The 22,723-nt window shown below is 45.1% G+C and overlaps 1 protein-coding gene across 2 annotated transcripts in view; it reads right to left on the reverse strand.

Moving 5' to 3' along the window:
* UBAC1 (UBA domain containing 1) overlaps positions 1–22,723 on the reverse strand; it is a 44,430-nt gene that overhangs the window by 18,018 nt on the left and 3,689 nt on the right. For both annotated transcript variants that reach the window (XM_068109824.2, XM_068109825.2), the window contains exons 2-5: positions 21,032–21,152; positions 18,537–18,604; positions 17,729–17,830; positions 3,760–3,862 (exon numbers count right to left, since the gene is read on the reverse strand). In XM_068109824.2, coding sequence (XP_067965925.1) covers positions 3,760–3,862; positions 17,729–17,830; positions 18,537–18,604; positions 21,032–21,152 — 394 coding nt within the window. The remainder of the gene's footprint in view (positions 1–3,759; positions 3,863–17,728; positions 17,831–18,536; positions 18,605–21,031; positions 21,153–22,723) is intronic.

Consider the following 22,723-nt stretch of genomic DNA (forward strand, 5'->3'; position numbering starts at 1 on the left):
CAAGGTCATCTTCCATCTGCTTGGAAATCTGCCAACATAACCGCTTTGCACAAAAAAGGTGCAAAAACAGATCCCAGCAACTACAGACCAATCAGCCTTCTCCCAATTATCAGCAAGGTCATGGAATCCATCATTGCTTCAGATATGAAAACTTTCCTCTTCTCCAATGGCTTGATCTCTGATCATCAATTTGGTTTCAGACCTGGACACTCCACTCTGGACATGCTGCTTCTGCTTTCTCAACAATGGATGGAGGTCCTCAATGCCAATGGAAATTAGAGCAGTCTCCCTTGACATATCACGTGCCTTCGATACAGTCTGGCACCCCGCTCTGCTCACCAAACTCTTCTCTTTTGGTATCCATGGAAATCTCCACGCATGGCTGGCGGACTTCCTCTCTAGTCGTAGTCAACGTGTGGCCCTGAATGAGTTTCTCTCATCTCCTCTGTCTGTTCAGGCTGGAGTTCCCCAAGGCAGTGTTCTGGGCCCTGTGCTTTTTCTGGTCTTCATCAATGATCTCTCTGACTCTCTTGAAAATCCTCTCTATCTCTTTGCTGACGACTCTACTCTCTGTCGCTCCATTCTTCATCCCTCAGATCGGCAGTCTGCAGCCTCCTCACTCTCTGCAGACCTTGACAAAATCACAGACTGGGCAAACAAGTAGAACATGTCTTTCAATCCTGACAAATCTCACACTCTTACGATGTCTCTCCGAAAAGACCGACTGGACAACCCTCCTATCCACTTTCTGAATAATCCTCTCCAAGAAGTTCTGTCACTCAAGCTTTTGGGTCTCACTATCTGCCATGATCTTTCCTGGAAAAACCACATTTCAAATCTGGCCTCCAAAGCCAGTCGCCGACTGGGCATCCTCCGTCGTGCGAAGTCCTTCCTTGGCACACCTGAGCTCCTCACCACATACAAGGCTTTCATCCGCAGCTCAATGGAATACTGCTCTCCCCTCTGGGCTGGTGCTCCTGCCTCACACCTAGCTTGCCTTCGCGCTGTTGAAACCAAAGCATTCAGAATCATTGGAATCTCCCGCGATGAAGCTAACTCCAAGGGCCTCTCACTCACTCACCGCAGGCAGGTTGGTGGTCTTTCCGTCTTCTACCGACTCCTCTCTGGCCTTGCCCCCCCAGCTCTCTCTGGGCTCTGTCCCGCAAATATTCCTACAGGACGCACAAGATCTGCCTGCAACCCTCTTTTGGTTAAACTGCCAAAATCAAGACTCTCTGCTCACCTTCACTCCTTCATTCCTCTTTTCTCCCACCTCTGGAACAAACTCCCTCACTCTCTTCAATCCCACTCCACCCTCCAAGTCTTTAAAACAGCTGTTCACCACCATCTCTTATCTTCCCCCATCCAAAACCTTGATCTTTTATACCCCCGCTAATTTCACCCCAATTCCCCTTTTTGAAATACCAACTTCTGTCCTGGAAGTCCTTGGTGTCCTTGTGCTTTATACTTCTCCCTCCCCCCCCCCCCCCCCTTCCCATGCCTCCACCCCCCGGGCCCTCTCCCTTCCACACATCTCCCTGCTCTCGGATGTTGTGTTTGTGTGCTTCCCCTTTTCTCCCCATCTTGTCTTCCGCTCCCTCTTTTTGTGTATTTTGTTTGTCTGGTCGATTTGTTTGTGAAGTAAATGTTAGCTCTTTCACGAGCCTCGATTCAGTATACAAAAAAAAAAAAAAAAAAAAAAACAGAAAAAAAAAAAAGTGCACATGACCCTTGACCTGATGAACCCCAAATTAAATCATTTCATCTTTGTATCGCAGTTCTTCACAAATAGGATGAAATCCCTTCTGTGGTTCACAAATTATTGTGGTAACAAAGATTTTCAATTGAAAGTCACATGACCATAGATCTTCAACCTTTTCAACCCAAAATCTAATCAATTTATCTTTGTTTTACAGTTCATCCTTTTGACAAGTTTGGTTGGAATCCCTTCAGCGTTTCACAAGTTATCACTTAACAAAAATCTGTTGTGCACACAGCACAAAAGGATGTACAGGCGATGGACAACCCAAAAACAATGACTCTGGAGCCTTCCGCTGTGGAGGTTTTAAAAACCGTCATTTTTATGCTTTCCAAAGGATGAATTAAAGAGTATCAAAAAGGTATCACTGTTCTCTCCTCTCCTAAAAGTACATTAATGTGTCATCCTGAGGCAAGGAAGTTGCTTAGCAACATAAAAACCACAAGGTTGTGGGAAAGCAGACAACTCAATCAAAAAAAATGAGGAAGCGAGCAAAGCAAACTGAATGAATTAAATGAACATGAGTGAAAGTTATTTATCAACCAATTTTATTTTTAAGGGGTAGCTGTTAATTATATATTGTGTAATTTTATAACTATGAGAGTTTATTAATTTATGGGCAGATAATAAACAAATTGTGAAAATGAACAATACGCCCAAAAGGAGAAAATTCTGATACTTTATAATCCTTTGGAAACCATAAAGATTGACAAATGTTTCTTCGAAGCTGGTTGAAAATTGTTTTTTTGGTTTAAAAAAATTGCCCATTTTTGTTAATTTCTGTGAAATTTTCTCAGAAAAATGGTAATTATTGATGAAAGTGCCATAGAGACTGGTAACTATTGGCAAAAGTGCCTGAGAAAGCAGTAATTATTTGGTGAAAATACCTTATAGAAACCACTGATTATGGGTGAAAGTGCCTTATGGAAACATGCAATTATTGATGAAAGTGCCTTATAGAAACCAGTGATTATTGGTGAATGTTCCATATAGAAACCAGTGATTATTAGTGAAAGTGCCTTCTAGAAACCAGTGATTATTGGTGAATGTTCCCTATATAAACCATTGATAATTATTGGTGAAAGTGCCTTATAGAAACCAGAGATTATTGGTGAAAGTGCCTTATAGAAACCATTGATATTGGTGAAAGTGCCTTATAGAAACCGGCAATTATTGGTGAAAGTGCCTTATAGAAACCATTGATTATTGGTGAAAGTGCCTTATAGAAACCGGCAATTATTGGTGAAAGTACCTTGAAGAAACCATTGATTATTAGTGAAAGTACCTTATAGAAACCAGTGTTTATTGGTGAATGTTCCTTATAGAAACCAGTGATTATTGGTGAATGTTCCTTATAGAAACCAGTGATTATTGGTGAAAGTGCCTTATAGAAACCAGTGATTATTGGTGAAAGTGCCTTATAGAAACCAGTGATTATTGGTGAAAGTGCCTTATAGAAACCAGTGATTATTGGTGAATGTTCCTTATAGAAACCAGTGATTATTGGTGAAAGTGCCTTATAGAAACCAATGATTATTGGTTCCTTATAACGGTTCCTAACGTTCCTTATAGAAACCATTGATTATTAGTGAAAGTACCTTATAGAAACCAGTGATAATTGGTGAATGTTCCTTATAGAAACCGGCAATTATTGGTGAATGTTCCTTATAGAAACCAGTGATTATTGGTGAATGTTCCTTATAGAAACCGGCAATTATTGGTGAAAGTGCCTTATAGAAACCATTGATTATTGGTGAAAGTGCCTTATAGAAACCGGCAATTATTGGTGAAAATACCTTGAAGAAACCATTGATTATTAGTGAAAGTACCTTATAGAAACCAGTGTTTATTGGTGAAAGGGCCTTATATAAACCAGTAATTATTGGTAAAAGTGCCTGAGAAACTGGTCATTATTGGTGAAATTGTCTCAGAAGTGCTTTGCCCCAGAACCCCCATGATCATACTACTAAAGCAGAAGTAAAAATAAAGTGGTAACAAACCTTTGACATTGCGGTAGAGAGCAATAGCTTCAGGATTCAAGGCAAGGAGTTTCTGTGCGACGTCTATGAGTGAGATGATGATGCGGCGCAGCTCTGTGTGGAACTGCACAGTAAAAACAAAAATCAAACTTCAAAAGATTAATGCCAATTTTTAAAAATGCTCAACAACAATACAAAAGACGGCAAGATTTAGGCCAAAATCAAATATGAAGAAGCATATGCAATGTAAACAGCATTTCAGCTAATACAACCATTGACAAATCTCTGTCTTCACTCTTACAAGTCACAACTTCACAGTAATTCACTGATCAGAAAGCAACTTGAAGATCAGAAAGTAACTTGAACAAAAAAAACTATAACACTCGGTGGAGCATATACCCCAAAAAGGTTGAACCGTTCATGTTTTGTATCCCACTCGTAGGCCAGATCTGCAATCGGACCTTAACCAAAGTCTAATTGGCTTGTTCTTGTCACCGAGACACCTACCCAACTCATCCACCAAGTTTTGTCATAAACTGTGAAATATCTTGCATTACATGCATATTGTTTTTGGCTCCAATCTCTCAATGGTGAAGAATCACATTAAAAAAATTATAGTATCAGGATCCGGATCTCCACAAAGATCTAATCTATTTGTCCTAGTCACAAACACAACTTGTCCAACAAGTTTTGTCCCAATTCGTCCACATCCTTTTGAGATATCCTGCTCAATTGAATGTTTGTACGGACGGAATACGGCTGTATGTACAGGTATTAGTAATTCGGTGGGCGGACCATCAAAGGACTGTTTTACACCCATTGGCTGCACAGCTGGCCTCAGCCGCCATGTTCCTGCTCGGGTCGGTCCACGCGATTTGAGAAAGCGTTATACAATATTCACAATTGTTATGCCTTCCATTTCAGTTTTCCCTTCAGTGTAAAGCAAGGATCATCAAATATATAATCGAAAGGTTGCAGTCGATAGCCATCACGGGCCTTGAGAAGGCCATTGCACATATGAGCCTCAGGCTTTTGGGCCTTCTGGCATCAAACAGCTTCTCTTTCCGGAGCGATCATGTTGTTGTTGTTGTTGTTGTTGTTGTTGTTGCGAACGTAATGTAGAGATACTGTTTATTTTTCTGGAGCGATTGTGTTGTGAAAGTTGTGTTACGAGTTCCTCCCCGACCTCCTGGTCTCGGTATACCTCCGAACCCCGAGAGGAGCCACGGCAGAAAAATATGTTATTCCATGTCAAAATCAATATTGAAACCACACCAATGGTTATCCACAAACAAATAATGTATTAAAAATCACACAAGAATAACGATACAACAATGGTAGCAATCAACAATACAATCAACACATCTTAAGATGGTACCATCCGCAAAGATAATCTAACTCACTGCGCTCCCAGTGCATGAAAAAGAACACTCCTCAATGTCTCGATAACCCAAAGGTGATCCCGGCGAAGAGGCGATGAGGCGAGTAATGGGGTGTAGGCAAAGCGTGGACCGCCCCGTAGTCCAAACCCACAGCAAACTGGCGGCGAAAAAAGAAATCCCAAAGGCGCGATCCAGACGTGCGTTCACAGTTCAATCGGCGAACCGCAACGTAATCTTCATACGCCGCTTTTGCACACACACATCCCCGGCAAACCACCGGAGGGTGAGACAAGCTGACGCGGCAAAACCTTTTCAGTGAACGACGCGTGAGGTTCAAAATGGCCGACGGCTCTTACGTGAGTCGAAGCGACCTGGCGGGGGATTCTTCGAAACCTCAACGCCTATACCTGACTACGCAAGTTTCTCAATCCTACAACGATAACACCGATCGCAGGAAATTCATTTCAAGGACTCAAAGTTCACTCGCGACGTGTGCTCGACCACGCTCGCTACGGAGCTTCAAGACGCACATCTCGTTCCACCTTTCTCATCACGCCCTCTTCTTCCTCCCTTCTCTCGTCGTCTTCTGGTTCTCGATCCGGTTTCCTGTTTCATTTAAAATATTAACCCTTTTCGCCTTTTAACAACAATAACCTTACCTTTTAACAACAATAATCGCCGTTTCCTTCAAACCCCAATAATAATAATACATAACCAGAAATGTTTCAAGTGGGTGAAAACAACAACCACGGAAGTGCCGAATCCGTAACAGTTGAGATCATATTTATTTTTCCTGGGCGATCCTGTTATCGTAGGTGTAGTTATTGTTCTGAAGGTAATATGTGCAAGGTAATGTTTCTTTTTCCAGGGAGACCCTGTTATTGTAGATTGAGTTGTTGTTATGAGGGTAAGATCTACAAGGTAATATTTCTCCAAAGTGATCGTGTTGTTGATGTTGTGAAAGTAACATGTCCAATGTAATGTTTCTTTTTCTGGAGCGATCCTGTTATTGGAGGTGTAGTTGTTGGTCTGAAAGTAATATTTCTCCTAAGCGATTGTGGTGTTGTTGTTGTTGTTGTGAAGGTAATGTTGAGGTAATATTTCTTTTTTTCTGGAGCAATTCTGTTATAAGAGGTGTAGTTGTTGTTGTGAAGGTAATATGTTGCGCGGAAGTTCCGTTTGTTGCAAAATGGCGATGTTTATTGCTCCAAACTATCAGAGATTTTTCGTGAAGATATTTGGTAGTGGGAATTGTTTATTTTCAAGTTTCGCTTTTTGGTGGAGGGTGATGAGAACACTCATGTCGACCTGAGATGGAAAACTGTTCATATGATTGTGTTGTTGTTGTTGGTGGTGTGAAAATAATGTTGGGGTTGTCTTACTTTTCAAGATGTCTTAGAATCCCCCCCCGGGTTATATTTATTTTTCTGAGGCATTGTTTACTTTAAAAATGAACAGCATTTCACTGCACAACCTATAGTCATAACGGGAGGATTCGCACACACCTTATCCACTGAGGTACGATTCTATATATCCCATGGAACTGTGTAATTTCTTGATAAAGTGCTCTCCCACCACAAATCCTCCCCGTCTGTTGCGCAGAAGTTCCGCGGGCTCAACTAGTTTTTATTATGACAGGCCTGGGGATTTCAGATCTCATCGGTAACCGTTTTTTGGTTCCGTGATTTAAGTTTATGGGAACCGATGGGAAACAAAATTCGGTTCCATGTTTTTGCTAGCACGTTACTGACACGCTGTCTGTGCAATGAGTAGCACATACTTTGCAGCGAAGCAATGTGACCAAGCCTTCGCCATCGCATTCCGCTTCAAAATCGTCACTGAATGACCATTTTTGTAATGTTTTTAAGGAGACATTTTCGGGGTTTTTTCGCTTAGCAACGGATGCCATTTTGAAAAGGAAGTCTGTGATTTAGACCGATGTGCATGTCCGTCAAAGCGGAGGTCATATCGCGAACCTGAATGTGGTAAACTACATGCTATCTGCTTTGCCGGCCTAATTTTGTTGGAAATAAAACTAAACTTATAAAATAGTTAGCTGAAAATCACACGTGAAGGTGAATACTACATCTTTTTGCCTTACACTGCCTTTCTGCGATGGGAAACGTACTTTCGGTTCCGTGTTTTTGCTATCACGTTACCGACACGTTACCGGTAACAATCGTTTCTGTGAAATCCGCAGGCCTGTTATGAAATGGACCAATATATTTTACAGCAATAATTTCACCTTTTAACTTTTTAAGAACTTTTACAGCAAGAGTGCTCTTTGCAAGTTTTGATTTTTAACAACACATATGCAAGCACTTTTGTGTGAAGGTTGTTCTGCATACATGGCTACTCTTACTACAACATTTTCTGCATACTTCTGCCTGTAATTTCATGTTCTCTTTTCTGCCCCTGTGAAGTCACCCGGTGCTATAATAACGCTGACTCGATGTACATTTACAATTCAATTCGTGCAATATCATTTCCCATTCTTCCACAGGTACCAGCTAGTAACGATAGATTACTTCAAGAAAAAAAAATTCTTCAATACCAGCAACACATCGACAATATTAACACACACACATACTATATATATACAGACTTGGCATTTAATATGGAATATATTTTTGGTGGGGTTGAACTTACTTTTCAAGATGTCTTAGAATCAAAAGTTCATTGGAATTATGTTGAAATTATTCTAGATTTTGTTAATGTGACCTTTAAAAGAAACAAAAACCACATTTGACATTTCGAAACAAATAAATTGATCCTTGAAAGTGATGTAAACTGATATCGAACTCAATTCACGGACAGTACTGTGTGAAACTTCTGTGCATTTTCCAGAAGTATCTCTTTATTTTGCACATTAGCCAAAAAATTTTTTAACAAAAACAAAAGCTAAATTATGACTGGGATTACCGACAGTAAAATTACAGTTCAGTACTTCGTGTAACCCCCACGAGCATTCAGGAGAGCACGTACATGTTGAGGCATGCTGTTCACGAGATTTGCCAAGGTTTGGACAGGAATCGCTTGCCATGCAGTGACAATAGCCTGCTGCAATTCACGCACAGAGGTCGGCTGCTGGTCCAAGTGGTCGATTTGACGCGTTAATTCTGCCCACAAGTTCTCTATCGGATTCATATCCGGGGACATGGCAGGCCACTCCATATGCTCTACACCACGGTCAGCAAGAAAGTGTTGGATCATGCGAGCACGATGGGGCCGTGCATTGTCATCTTGGAAGACAAAGTTTCCTCGAAAGGCTGCACGAGCAAATGGAAGCAATGTTTCTTCCAGAATGACCCTGTACTTGAACTGGTTCAGGTTTCCATTCAGAACAACCAGGTCAGTTTTGCCCCCTGCATGAAAAGCAGCGCAAACGGTCACCCCACCACCTCCAGCTTGGACTCTTGGCACTATACAATCTTCGTTGTGGGCTTCATGCACATGTCTGCACACTCGGACGCGGCCATCTTGACGATAGACCAGAAATCTAGACTCGTCACTGAAGGTCACATGATTCCAGTGTCCTGGCTGCCATTGACGGTGCTCTCTGGCCCACTGCAATCGGCGCTGGTGGTGTTGTCTGGTCAGGCGTGGCTTTCTCAGGGGAAGCCTCGCACGATAGCCTGCTTGAACCAGTCGTTGGTTGACTAGCTTTCTGGAACAGGTCAGTTGCTGCCACTCAGCCCTAAGCCGATTAGCTGACTTGGTACGGCCATTGCAGACTAACTGGTGCAGCTGGCGATCATCTCTCCTTGTGGTTCTGCGTGGATGTCCTGGCCTCGGTATTGGAGTAGGGACACCCCTCTGAGCATTTCGTTTCAGGATCTTTAACACCTGACCTTGAGTGATGCCATACTGCCGAGCAATAGCACGCTGTTTCATGCCAGAATTTCGTAAAGCCACCACTCCATGACAAACAGCATTGTCGAGTTGACGGACCATCTCCAGAGGAAGCGGCAATAACTTTTGTGGATGTGCAGCATTTGTTTTCCACTAATACAGAACGCAACAACCCTTATATACCCGATTGCGAAGCCAATCGTCAAATGTACCTGTCCTTACATTTTGTCACGCCACCTGTGATATAATCCTGTTATTGACTTGTTTCTGCGAAAGACAATCAGTGACATGGTTCTTTCAACAAAGACGTCACCGAAGGGTAAAAGAAACTCACCAGATTGATATACCGAGTTCAGAAAGTAAACCCAAGTCAAGAAAAAAAAAAAATTCCATATTAAATGCCAAGTCTGTATATATATATATATATATATATATATATATATATATATATATATATATATATATATATATATTGTTACGGCCCGCGGATAAGATGTTGTGTTTGCCGAGCGGATGGCCCCGCGGTCGTACAGTTACCCCGACTAACCCGATTCCCGAACGTTGGCCGGATCACCCCACAGATATTCAATAGGGAAAAGACTAAGGCGACACGGATGTGAAGAAGAAGCAGACAAAAAGATTGGAAATATGAATATAATTTATTTGCTATTTACAGGCTCAAAAAAACCAAGGAGAAGGAAAGATAATAAAATAATATACAGAAGATATTAGAGACACAGTGCAAATTCCTTATACAAGCTTAATTAAATACCCAGGACAGAACAAACAAAACAAACTCACGTACACAAGAGGATGGAAAGGCAGGAGGTGGATGGCTGGAGGGAGAGGAAGGTCCAAGGGGTCCTGCAGCACGATCGGTGCGTTTAGCAGCCGCCATTCCTTCGCGGCCCTGCTCAAAACCGCCGTCCAGGCCCCAAGCGGCTGTTGCTGCTGCTGTGGCCGCTGCTGCTGCTGCTGTTGTCTGCTGCTGCGGCGGTGGACGTCGCGCGCTTTTCCAGGACTCGTCTGACTCGTCTGGTCAAAACCCTCAACTCAACAACACTCTTGCACGTCTCCCTGTCCAACCACTCTTTCTCTTTGGTCCAACCACTCTTTCTCTTTCTTGGTCCAACCACTCTTTCTCTTTCTTGGTCCAACCACTCTTTCTCTCTCTTGGTCCAATCACTCCTCACCACCGACCACCCCCTTGCTTCTTGCGCGCGCGCCTTTATAACGCCTCCGGCGATCAAGCCGCCGGCCTTCAGGACACGCCCATCGGTGTGCTCACCTCGGCCCTGGTTGGTCGCGTGACACTCTGGCTCCGCCCTTGATGACGACGGGCGGGCACGCCTTTCTTCCCCGACCCGAGCACATGTTCAATGGTGGTTTTGGAGGGGATGTAATTGGCAATCGAGGCTTGGCAATGATGAAAGGGGAAAGTGAAAGGAAGCTACTCTATTTCACTTGGTGCAATGGAGTGTCATCTTAATGGGAGACAAGGCCTTACCCTAATACACATAATAAAGATATAACTATCAACCAGGGGGAAATCTATGATTGGCTGACGTGTATGCTTTATGGACTAATTATGGGACGCCCTTTGACCTTTACACAACACGAGGCAGGAGGGTCCAGAATCAAGCAATATTGCACAACCATTTACTATACAATACAACACAATTAAAAAAACATAATCCTCATATCCGCAACACTGCACCCTCCTCCTCTTAGGCACATCCCGGGCCTATAACTTTAATTTAGTGTGACACGTAGGTGTAGTTCCCTCTACTTTTAACCTGACCCTGAGTGCGACAGTTTTAAAACATAAATAAATATGTCCCGCTGCTCCATTGCACCCTACCTAACAGACTTACGCCCACAGCTAACCGAATTGCGGAATGGTCTTCAAACTATACACTGACGGTGGGGAGCATTATTTACAATGACTTTACTTTATTTACAAAACTAACCCAGGACCTGTGATTGTTCTTTCTGGGGGGAGACAGTCTGCTCTGCATCAATGCACCATGAAAGCACCCAAAACGCACCAACACACCCTCAAGCACCAATCGGTGCACAGTCATCATTGTTCATCAATAAAAAATAAAAACAACAACCCCTAACCCTGCAGGTGGTCTCTTGCTCTTCGGCTCCCTCTGCTGGCTATTTGCTATTTTCCTGATGTTGTCATCTTCTTTGCTGGCGGCCTATTTGTATCAAAATAAAATGCACCCAACGTGTCCATTTATTTTTATTTATGGCCCACAGGGGCCGACTATGTATGGTTCACCTGTGGGGCATCGGTGCCCTGTGGCCAAGGTCCGCCAGCAAGATTTCGGGCCCTCATGGCCGGTTCCAGCAGAGGGGCCATGCCCCAACCCATGGGGTCCATCAGTGGTGCTCAGCCACAGACACGTGGTCCATAATGTGGTGCATCGATGCAGACAGCTGGTTCTGGGAGTTCCGGGCGCACAATGGCGGACTCACGCACGCTCCCCTCGGCGCCCAGTGGCGCACAGGTCCTCATGTGGGAGACAAAAGGGGGGACAGACAGATGAGCGAGGGGTAAGGTCACAAGGGGACACATCAAACAAGGCAATGCAAGGCGAAGTGAGAAAGCTCGTCCCTACCGTACGTCACCCCCCCTGTCACCTACACTACCCTTGCCCTTACCCCATATGTACAACAATCTACACATTTACCAATTAGTCGCTACCGTCACATCTTCCCCCTATACCAAATTCGTCTTCACTCCCTCTACTTCAAAATTTGCCATCACCAATTCATCATCAATCCTCATAAGGAGGGAGAGATGGAACAACAAGCACAATGTCACACCCACGTCATGATGCGTCTCACATTCCAAACATTTGCATCATAAAAATAATAAAACATGGCATGGTGTGGAGTTACGTCGCCTCAGGTGAGTGGATGTAGATGGTGCAAGGAGACTTCAATCCTAACTATCCTCTAAATGACATTAACACACTTTACACTACCCGGGGTCTTTCCCTGCCAATCCATTGGCCAACTTACACTATGGGTTCTAAAAACCAATTCCCATTGACCAAACTGTGGTGCTTCTCAATTTGGGGTCTCACTCCCCCGATGCAACTCACTGTGCCCTTGCACAATTTCAGGACTGGGGTGTGTAGCTCTCCCAGCAGGTCTACCCACCTGCACACCTCCACCACTGCAGTTGCCACCCGAGCTTACCTAGCTCCTCACCCTAACCTATCTAACTGGGGAAGGCCCCTCCTGGCTCTGTCACCCCTTGGTGCCCTCTGGCACTGGGCTACCCGGGTCCGTCCTCCGGGTCCTCGGGCCCCATCCACAACAACTCTACCGGCTCCCAGAGCCCACCTGCGGCCTCACCTGGCCGACATCCTCACAGTGGTGGAGTGCCCAAACCAACTACACACACTAACAGGCTACACGCCCAGCCATTTCCACAACACTAATGCACCCATCCAAATACCATTCTTTCACCCGCACCACAGATGCCAATATCCAACCACAATTTACCTCTACCCTCTACCTAACACTTACACTACCCTCCCCGGGTATTCGTGATGGGGGTCCATCCTTCCCCCCATTCACACCTTCGCACCATCCACTCCACTCCATAGTTTCCACCATACTCACTCCACGACCATCCATTCCAATACTCCATATATTCCACACTCCAGGTATTCCACACTCCATGTATTTCACACAACCATTCTCCATTCACCTGTTGTTGCACACCTGTGCAATCACACCTGGTGCCACCTGCACCCTCCTTCCTTCCTGGATCATTTGGTCAGCACAATACTCATCACCATCACTCACTCAAACAGTGCTCCATACACCTGTTCAGTTGCACACCTGTGCAATCACACCTGTTCACCATACACACGGCATCATCTAATCTACCTGTTACCCTGCTAACTTAGTGCTCCCCGTCTTCCCTTTAAACTAAGCACATACCACGTCATTATCATCCAACTAATCTACCTGCATCCCCACTACAGGTATCATTGTCACTACCTAATCTTAACGTTACCTAAGGTCATCTTTCTAGATCCCTACACACGATATCCTAACCCACCCGGGCTAGTTTTCACTGCCATAAACCCCATAACTCTAGTGCTCCTTTGCCCCCGCTGTGAGAGATGGCAGAGTTGCCATCCCACCACATCGGGTATCTTTCACTATAAATTTTGCTCGTCCAAATTCAACAAATCAAAAATTTGCCAATCATCTGCCAATCCTCACTCTGCCAATCATCAAATTTTTTTTTTCTAATTTCGGGGCCAAAACACTATCCTCATCATCACATCTACTCACTAATGCCTCTCGGTGCGCCAATTCATCTCTAAAGCTCGGCTTCGTAAAGCCGAGCAATGAATGCGGGTTCTTTGGTGCCGGCGGTTGGATACGTCCGGCACTCGGTGCAGGGAAGGAGGTTTACCCGGGCCGAGATCCCACGCACCACCTCGGCACAGAGCCGTCCAATGGCCCGATCTCGACCTGCCGGAACGCCTCAACAAAAAGTGGTCGCCATGACGACCCTTCCTATCGGGCTGCCCGCTCCGCCTAGTGGAGCACGGACGCGGCCGTTCAAAGCGCGGCCCGGCGTGGATCGCGTACGGCGATTCTTTCGAAACCGCCGTGGTTCGGATCCCCGCTGGTCCTCGCGGCACGCGAAGCTGCCCGGCGCTGCCCGGCACGCACCCAGGGCCCGATTCGGCTATAAGTCGCTCTAACCGCTAACCCGGTTACCGTCGATGCTTCACCTGCATGCTCACACGCATACGCTACCCCTTTCACCCTCACCGAGCTCGGTGCTCCAACGCCGCCCGTACACCCCGCAGCCCGTTCCTTGCTCCCCATCATTGCACCTTCTCTTACACACCCAGGTACACTCAATCCGCTTACAGATTTTGTCACACACCTGACCACCGCACACCTTTGCACACACTCGTCGTTCGCACACCTCACCAACACACCTCTTCGCGCCCCCTCCTCTGTGACAACCACAGGTGTGTTCTCACTTGCACAACCAACCACGTGCCTCACTACCAATTCCAGCGTGCATTCCCATACACACTCTACCATTCCAGGTGTGCATCCTTCCATTCCAGGTGTACATCCTCTCTCACCTGCCACAACCAACTCACGCTCCGTGTCACTCTTACTACTCTCACCTCCACACTCGGTCGCGCAATCACCCTTACTCCCGCCAGCGCACTCTTTACTTATGCACCCGTCCGTTACACACCTTTGTCGCGCTTCCTCTTGCGCACACTCTCCCGTTACATCCTCTGTAACACTCAGCACAGGCGTGCATTCTCCCTTACTCTTGACAGCGCACTCTTTCCCCATGCACCCGTCCGTTACACACCTTTATCACGCCCCCTCTTGCGCACACTCTCCCGTTACATCCTCTGTAACACTCCTCACTACACGCTTCCATGTGCTCCCTCGCACACGCGCTACGACCGACTCACTCTCGACAGCACACTCACTCCTCGGTGCGCACTTTTTCCTCACACACCCCAGAGTCGGACATTCTCACACACCTCCTCCTTCGCACACCGTACCTGTCACCCACTTTACCAACGGCCTCTCACGAACACCCGGATCCAAATAAACCCCCAAGCCGACTGAAGCTCCCCTCACATCATCTACATTTCCGAATATATCGCCACTCACCTTGGCACCTCGTCTCCGCACCTCCTTCGCCACCTGCAAACTCTTTATTTGGTTAGCGAGCACATCATCACAATTTGAGCACCGACCTTGTACATATTCCATCACCTCCTCCTGTATTTCTCTCTTCGTTTCTGTCCGTCTCTTCTTAATTTCACTCACCTCCACTTCCACCTCCTTTAACTTTTGCTTCACCTCTTTTATCTCCCGGTGCGTCTCCTCAATCTCGTCCTCTAAGGCTACCTTGACCGTCTCTATGTGCGTCCTCACCTCCCGGTCCTTCGTCTCCATTACTTCTGTCACCTCGTCCAACCTCGTTGTCAGTCCCTCACGTACCATCTGACATTGCCTCTGTGTCGCTATTGTCATTTTTAATGTCGTTTTGTGTCGCTTTTAACCCTCCTAGTACCGCAGTGTTCCTTTGAACCTGCTCCACTAACTCCGTCTGTCCCACCGTCAGCTGTTCCACCTCCTCCGTCAGGTCCTCTATGCCCCCTTGTAACCTCGCCGTATTATTCCTCACCTCTTTCTCCATACGCTTTTCACCTCGCTTTACCTCCTCGCGTACCCCCGAGACCTCCTCACTTACACCTCGTCGTATCTCCTCCTTCATCTCCTACATCTCTTTTGTAGATGCCACTCTCATCTGTCCTAATTCATCCCTCTGAGCATCCAATTTACTTTCTAACCCGATTTTCACCTCCTCTATCTGGTTCCCCATCCGTTTGATTTCCCGGGCGGATTGCTCCCCTACTTCCCGCAATTTGTCGTCCATTGTGTTTTCTAACTCCCTTAACCCATCTTTCACCCCCTCTATCTGATTCTCCTGGGCAGCCATTCTATTTTCCACCCCCGTTAACCCATGTTTCACCCCTTCTATCCCATTGTCTAACCCCTCAAATTTCTTGTCCAACCCCTCAAATTTCTTGTCTAACCCCTCAAATTTAGCTTCTAGCTGTTCCCCCATTTCTCCCATTTCACCCCCCATTTCTCCCATTTTGCCCCCTATCCTGTTTTCCATCCCTTTGAAATTATCGTCTGTTTTTACCATAAATGCCATCATCTGTTTCATAAACAGGTCCAAATTCATTGGCATCTCGGGCTCGGCTGCCGCGACCACGGGCGCGGCTAAATTTGGTGCCGCAATAACCATGTGCGCGAGGGCGCCATTTTGTGCGCCTGATACCTCCTCAACCACCTCCTCATTGCTCTCCTCTATTTCGTCCCTCTGATCCTGGGTTACTCCTAACCCCTCCTCTAGTTCCCCCACCGGCATCCGATCGCCTTGACTAGCCATGGCGCGATTTCAAAATTTGGGTTTTTTTTAAAACAAAACAAATTTCGGCAGCTCGTAATTTTGAGCGCGTTAAGCGCACTTTGGGTCCGGCCCCGCTCCCGACACCAATTGTTACGGCCAATTGTACAATTGGTGTTCCAAAATTTGGGCTAAATAAATTTAGTCCCAGGTCCGAATCCGACACTCCTGACACCAATTGTTACGGACCGCGGATAAGATGTTGTGTTTGCCGAGCGGATGGCCCCGCGGTCGTACAGTTACCCCGACTAACCCGATTCCCGAATGTTGGCCGGATCGCGCCACAGATATTCAATAGGGAAAAGACTAAGGCGACACGGATGTGAAGAAGAAGCAGACAAAAAGGTTGGAAATACGAATATAATTTATTTGCTATTTACAGGCTCAAAAAAACCAAGGAGAAGGAAAGATAATAAAATAATATACAGAAGATATTAGAGACACAGTGCAAATTCCTTATACAAGCTTAATTAAATACCCAGGACAGAACAAACAAAACAAACTCACGTACACAAGAGGATGGAAAGGCAGGAGGTGGATGGCTGGAGGGAGAGGAAGGTCCAAGGGGTCCTGCAGCACGATTAGCAGCCGCCGTTCCTTCGCTGCCCTGCTCAAAACCGCCGTCCAGGCCCCAAGCGGCTGTTGCTGCTGCTGTGGCCGCCGCTGCTGCTGCTGTTGTCTGCTGCTGCGGCGGTGGACGTCGCGCGCTTTTCCAGGACTCGTCTGACTCGTCTGGTCCAAACCCTCAACTCAACAACACTCTTGCACGTCTCCCTGTCCAACCACTCTTTCTCTCTTGGTCCAACCACTCTTTCTCTTTCTTGGTCCAACCACTCTTTCTCTTTCTTGGTCCAACCACTCTTTCTCTCTCTTGGTCCAATCACTCCTCACCACCGACCACCCCCTTGCTTCTTGCGCGCGCGCCTTTATAACGCCTCCGGCGATCAAGCCGCCGGCCTTCAGGACACGCCCATCGGTGTGCTCACCTCGGCCCTGGTTGGTCGCGCGACCCTCTGGCTCCGCCCTTGATGACGACGGGTGGGCACGCCTTTCTTCCCCGACCCGAGCACATGTTCAATGGTGGTTTTGGAGGGGATGTAATTGGCAATCGAGGCTTGGCAATGATGAAAGGGGAAAGTGAAAGAAATCTACTCTATTTCACTTGGTGCAATGGAGTGTCATCTTAATGGGAGACAAGGCCTTACCCTAATACACATAATAAAGATATAACTATCAACCAGGGGGAAATCTATGATTGGCTGACGTGTATGCTTTATGGACTAATTATGGGACGCCCTTTGACCTTTACACAACACTGGAGGCAGGAGGGTCCAGAATCAAGCAATATTGCACAACCATTTACTATACAATAAAAAAAACATAATCCTCATATCCACAACAATATATATATAATATATATATATATATGTGTATGTATGTATGTATATATATCTATCTATATCTATATATATATATATATATATATATATATATATATATATATATATACATATATACATATATACATATATATATATATATATATATATATATATATATATATATATATATATATATATATATATATATATATATATATATATATATACATACATATATATATATATATATATATATACACATATATATATATACATACATACACAAATATAAATGTAAATGTAAATATATAAAAGGATGATGCAAACAGCTTATGTTCAATTGTGATATATGCAGGCTTGGTTACATCTCTGAAGCTTGGAGGGGTGGCTGTAGATCGCTCAGAGTTCTTTGGGACCAAGTCTGCTGTGGCCCGAGAAATAGCATCTTTATCTGGAGACTTCTGTGTCTGCGTTAGCAGAAAATAGCAGCACAAAAACAAATATTAAAAACACAGAGGAAACAATGAAGGCAGAAGTTTAGAATTTGATCTGGATGCCAACCAGCATACAATAAGTTACCGTATGACATATGTATAGTTCAATCATTAACGTCCAAAAATACGAGCAGGTAGGACAGCCACCAAGCAGAAGGGCATGGGCAAGGAAGACCAAGCAGGACACGAGCGAGGCGGACCAAGCAGGAGGACGCGGGTGAGGAGGACCAAGCAGGAGGACGCAGGCGAAGGGGACAAAGCAGGAGGACGTGGGCGAGGAGGACCAAGCAGGAGGACGCGGGCGAGGAGGACAAGCAGGAGGACGCGGGCGAGGAGGACCAAGCAGGAGGGCGTGGGTGAGAAGGACCAAGCAGGAGGGGGTGGGCGGGGAGGACAAAGTTGGAGTGCATTGGCGAGGAGGACCAAGCAGGAGGGGGTGGGTGAGGAGGACAAAGTTGGAGTGCATGGGTGAGGAGGACCAAGCAGGAGGGCATGGGCGTGGAGGTCCAAGCAGGAGGGGTTGGGCGAGAAGGACAAAGTAGGAGTGCATGAGCGAGGAGGACCAAGCAGGAGGGCACGGGCTAGGATGACCAAGTAGGAGGGCATGGGCGATGAGAGCTAAGCAGGAGGGTGTAGGTGATAGAGTGGGATTAAGCAATGATGGTGCAGGTGAACTCACTTTTTCTTCTGCAGCCACCATTCGAGTTGGCGTGAGGTGACTCTGCTTCTTCAATATCACCAACACATCTACAATATTAAAATCAACACTAAAAGCAATATACTATAGGTGCAATCAAAATGTTGCTGAAGTGATTGAATGACACAAAGCATTTAACACAGCCCAAACCAATGCATTTTTTTAAATATTGAAACAGGTCAAGAAGATTTACAAAATAACACCATAGCTCTACAAATTAACAAAAAAGCATCAAACTGCCAAACAGTTCAAGTTAAGTTCTGATAATTGGAAAAAAAGAAAAGAAAAACAATGAGTCTTCAAACAATTGTACAAGTACAATTGGTTTAACATTTTCATTTTAAGATAAAGCCAAGGCTCTGAAAGCAGCAAATTAAATTGAGAACCAGGGAGTGTCAATCAACACAAAAGGGAAGAAAGGAACAAGCTGACATTTGACGAACATACAAAACATGGCATGTAAGAAAAGAGTGATGGTGTGGGGGTATGGCAAGGATAGTGGGAAGATAATATAATCATGAACAGAAGTGAAAGACAATGCGAGCTGGTGGTGAGTTTGACCCATGAAGCAGTGGACAGAGCAACGTAATTGGATGGACATAGGGAGGAGATTCCACAGGCAAGAAAGAAAGGGATGGAATGCAGGTGGTGGTTCGTATTCAGTCTTGGCTGCATCATTTTCTGATAGAAGATTTTAAAACCGCCAAACAAGTCTATCGTTAGAAAGCAGTAAGAGCTGTGCAACAGCATATCGAGAAGACCAAAAGTTATAGCATTAAGAGTTCTCGGACTTCAGTCAAAGGATTGAAGTCGTGCCAAGTATATTTCGAGCCTTGGGCATCATGGTTTCCAAAAGCAAGAGGTGTGATGCAGGTACATGAGCTCTTGAGGGGAAAAACACTCCACTCTGCTTCAAACAAATGCTTTTAAAGGTTCTGCAAGAATTAAAAAAATTGAACGTCCCATCTGTGCCTGGTTTTGGTGGGTAGCCTTGTCTGCACAAGAGAGGTCATGGCCGATAGTAAGGCAAAAAATGACTTTTTAAGAGTTTGGTCACAGATGTCAAGTGGTGACTTTCCTTGAGAATCGATCCAGAGAGAAACTGTGATGACATGGGAATTTTGTGGATCAAGTAATGTTGTGTGATAAAGCAGTATCCTCCTTCCAAAACTGCTGAGACAGATGCAGCTGCCTCACTCCAATGGAATGATAAATAAAATAAGACCAAGTCATCTAGAAAGTGGTAGATAAATTTCCATAGAAAAAGAGAGGTACGAGTAATTAATGGAAACCAAGCGACTCTGCCTTGGAGCATGCCAGCATCCATAGGAAAAGCTGTTAATGAAGAGCAATCAAGAGCTTCACACTATTTGCTCACATGGAGGAAGTCAGCCAGCCAGGCCACAAGACAGCACAGTCTGGGTGCTTGGGAAGAAACGCTGGGTGAAAGACTCTGTCAACTTCATTGAATATGGCCAGTGACAGCCTTGACCTCATCTTTCTGTTTCAGGGCCTCTATCCATTGTTCGGCGATTCCATAAGTTGTTTTAATATGAGAAACAGGGAAAACATTCACTTCTTAAACTAGACCGGCACTCGGTAGAGAGCAAACCCCCACCAAGGTGATCAGTTTACTTTTTGTATCCGAAAGATAGGCAGGATTTAGATTCGGACCTGAACCAAAATCAAATCGGTTTGTTGTTGTCGCCTGACCAACTCATCCACCTAGTTTTGTCATAGGTCATCCACAACTTTTTTTGAAGTATTATGCTACATATAGGTTTTGGCCCTATCACTCAATGGTGAAGAATCAGTTAAAATTTCAAAATTCTCGTATTCAGATCTTCACCAAAATCAAATTGATATGTCCTCGTCACATACCCAACCTCTTCACCAAATTTCGTCCGAATCCGTCCACAACTTTTTGAGATATCCTGTTCACAAGCAAACAGACAGGAGTGAAAACATAACCTCCATCCATCTTCGCTGGCGGAGGTAATAAAATTAAATGCATAATAATCTATTTTGAAGAAAAAAATAATAATAATAAGCGGTAAACACCACCGCTGCAATTAACATTTCACCGTTGTAATTCTTCATTTTGAAACTATAATCAATTGGTGAATGCTGCTCAGGGTTTATCAAAGGATTAAAGGAATCCAAACAATGGAGGTGTAATAATTATACACAGTGTTCTTGTAATGAAAAATTAATAATTTCTCATGACAAGTACAATAAGCAATGATTTATTTAAAAATTCAACTATATTCACTTGAAACAGCACCCAATGCAAAAAAGATGCAAGAGCTTTTGACAAGAAATGAGTGTGAAGAATCACTCAAGAATAATTTATCACTTGATCGTCGAAAAGCCCAAGCTCTCTAAAATCATACTTTGTTCAAATGCAAAATATATAAAATAACAGCAATGCTTTGCAGTGGTATGAAGTTGCATTCCCCACTGACTGCAAATCTTACCCCTATCTTGTACGTCTTGGACACCCAGCCCAAAAGCACCATTGAGCTCTCGTTCTGTGGACACGTGAATAATTCGGTACTGACTTAAAGATTTTGGGTCATCGAGACCACTGGTTTCACACTGAAAGAAAATGGATGGGAAACAACACAACACAACATGCATTTTAAGGCCATTTTCCCTGCTAGAGCGGGGGTTAGCCTTGCGGTCCCCATGACAATCTTCTCCATTTTGCCCGATTTTATGCATCTCTCCTTGTTAACCCCCTTGCCCGCATTTCTTCTTCCACCATCTTTAGCCAAGTCTTTCTCGGTCTTCCCCGTCCTCTACTTCCTTCTACATTCATTTCCATCACTCTTCTCAACCAGTCACTTTCATCCTTCCTCAACACATGACCAAACCATCTCAGCCTGTTCCTCTTCACAGCATCAATCACAGGCTCTATTCCCATCATCTTTCGCAATTCATCATTTGTCTTCCTCTCTCTCAATGATACTCTGCAAATCCACCGAACCATTCGCATTTCCACCCTTTCCAGCCTTCGTTGCTGCTCTACGTTCATTACCCATGTCTCGCTCCTATAAATCATAACACTTCTCACACATGCAGCATACACCTTTCCCTTCAGCTTCAACGACACTCCCCTCCTCATCAGAACACACTCAGTTCCTGAAACTTCTTCCATGCACATCTCACTCTAGCAACCGTTGCCGAGTCTGATCCACCTTCTCCATTCAGCATGTCTCCGAGGTAGCAAAATGTTTTCACACCTTCCAGCTTCACGCCGTCTCCAAGATCCAACTCAACACTTCCTCCATCTGCAGCTCCCTCTGTGCACACCTTACATTTGAATGTAGCTGCCACAATGGTTAATGACCCTCTCAGACCACTACATTTTTGATGAACCCACTCAGCGCACATTTTACATTGAATGGAGTTCACTCCGACACCCTTCCTGCACACAGCACATGGCCACTTCCCAGTTCTTTCCACCTCTCCACATGCTTTAACACTTGCCATCACCTTCGTCTTTCCGATGTTCACCTTCAGACCTTTTGTCTCCATACATTCCTTCCACTTGTTCATCTTTTCCTTCAGTCCATCCATACTTTCCGCAATCAACATCAGATCATCTGCATACAAGAACTCCCACGGTAAACCCTCCTTTACGTTCTGAGCCAGTACCTCCATCACAGCTACATAGAGTAGTGGACTTAGTACCGACCCCTGATGCACTCCCACCTTCACCTCAAACTCACCACTGTTCCCGTCCTTCGTCCTTACAGCTGTGCGCGCTCTTTTGTACATTTCCATCACTACTCTGATCAACCATTCCTCCACTCCTAACTTCCTCAATGCCCATGTCAATACTTCGCGTGAAACCCTATCGAATGCTTTCTACAGATCAACAAACCCAAGAAACAACTTCTTCCTCTTCTCCACGTACTTCTCCTGCAACTGCCTCACAATAAATAGCGCGTCTGTCGTTCCTCTTCCTGGCATAAATCCAAACTGCATTTCGTCGAACTTCACCTTCTTCCTTATCGTCCTCTCCAACACCCTTTCCAATACCTTCATTCGATGCTCCAATAACTTTATCTCTCGGTACGAGCCACACTCCAGAGGGTCACCTTTGCCCTTGTATAGAGGGACGAGGGTACTCAGTTCCCAATCCACTGGAATGCGGCCTTCTT

This window comes from Myxine glutinosa, chromosome 3 (assembly GCF_964187855.1).
Source record: "Myxine glutinosa chromosome 3, kmMyxGlut1.1, whole genome shotgun sequence".
NCBI lineage: Eukaryota > Metazoa > Chordata > Myxini > Myxiniformes > Myxinidae > Myxine > Myxine glutinosa.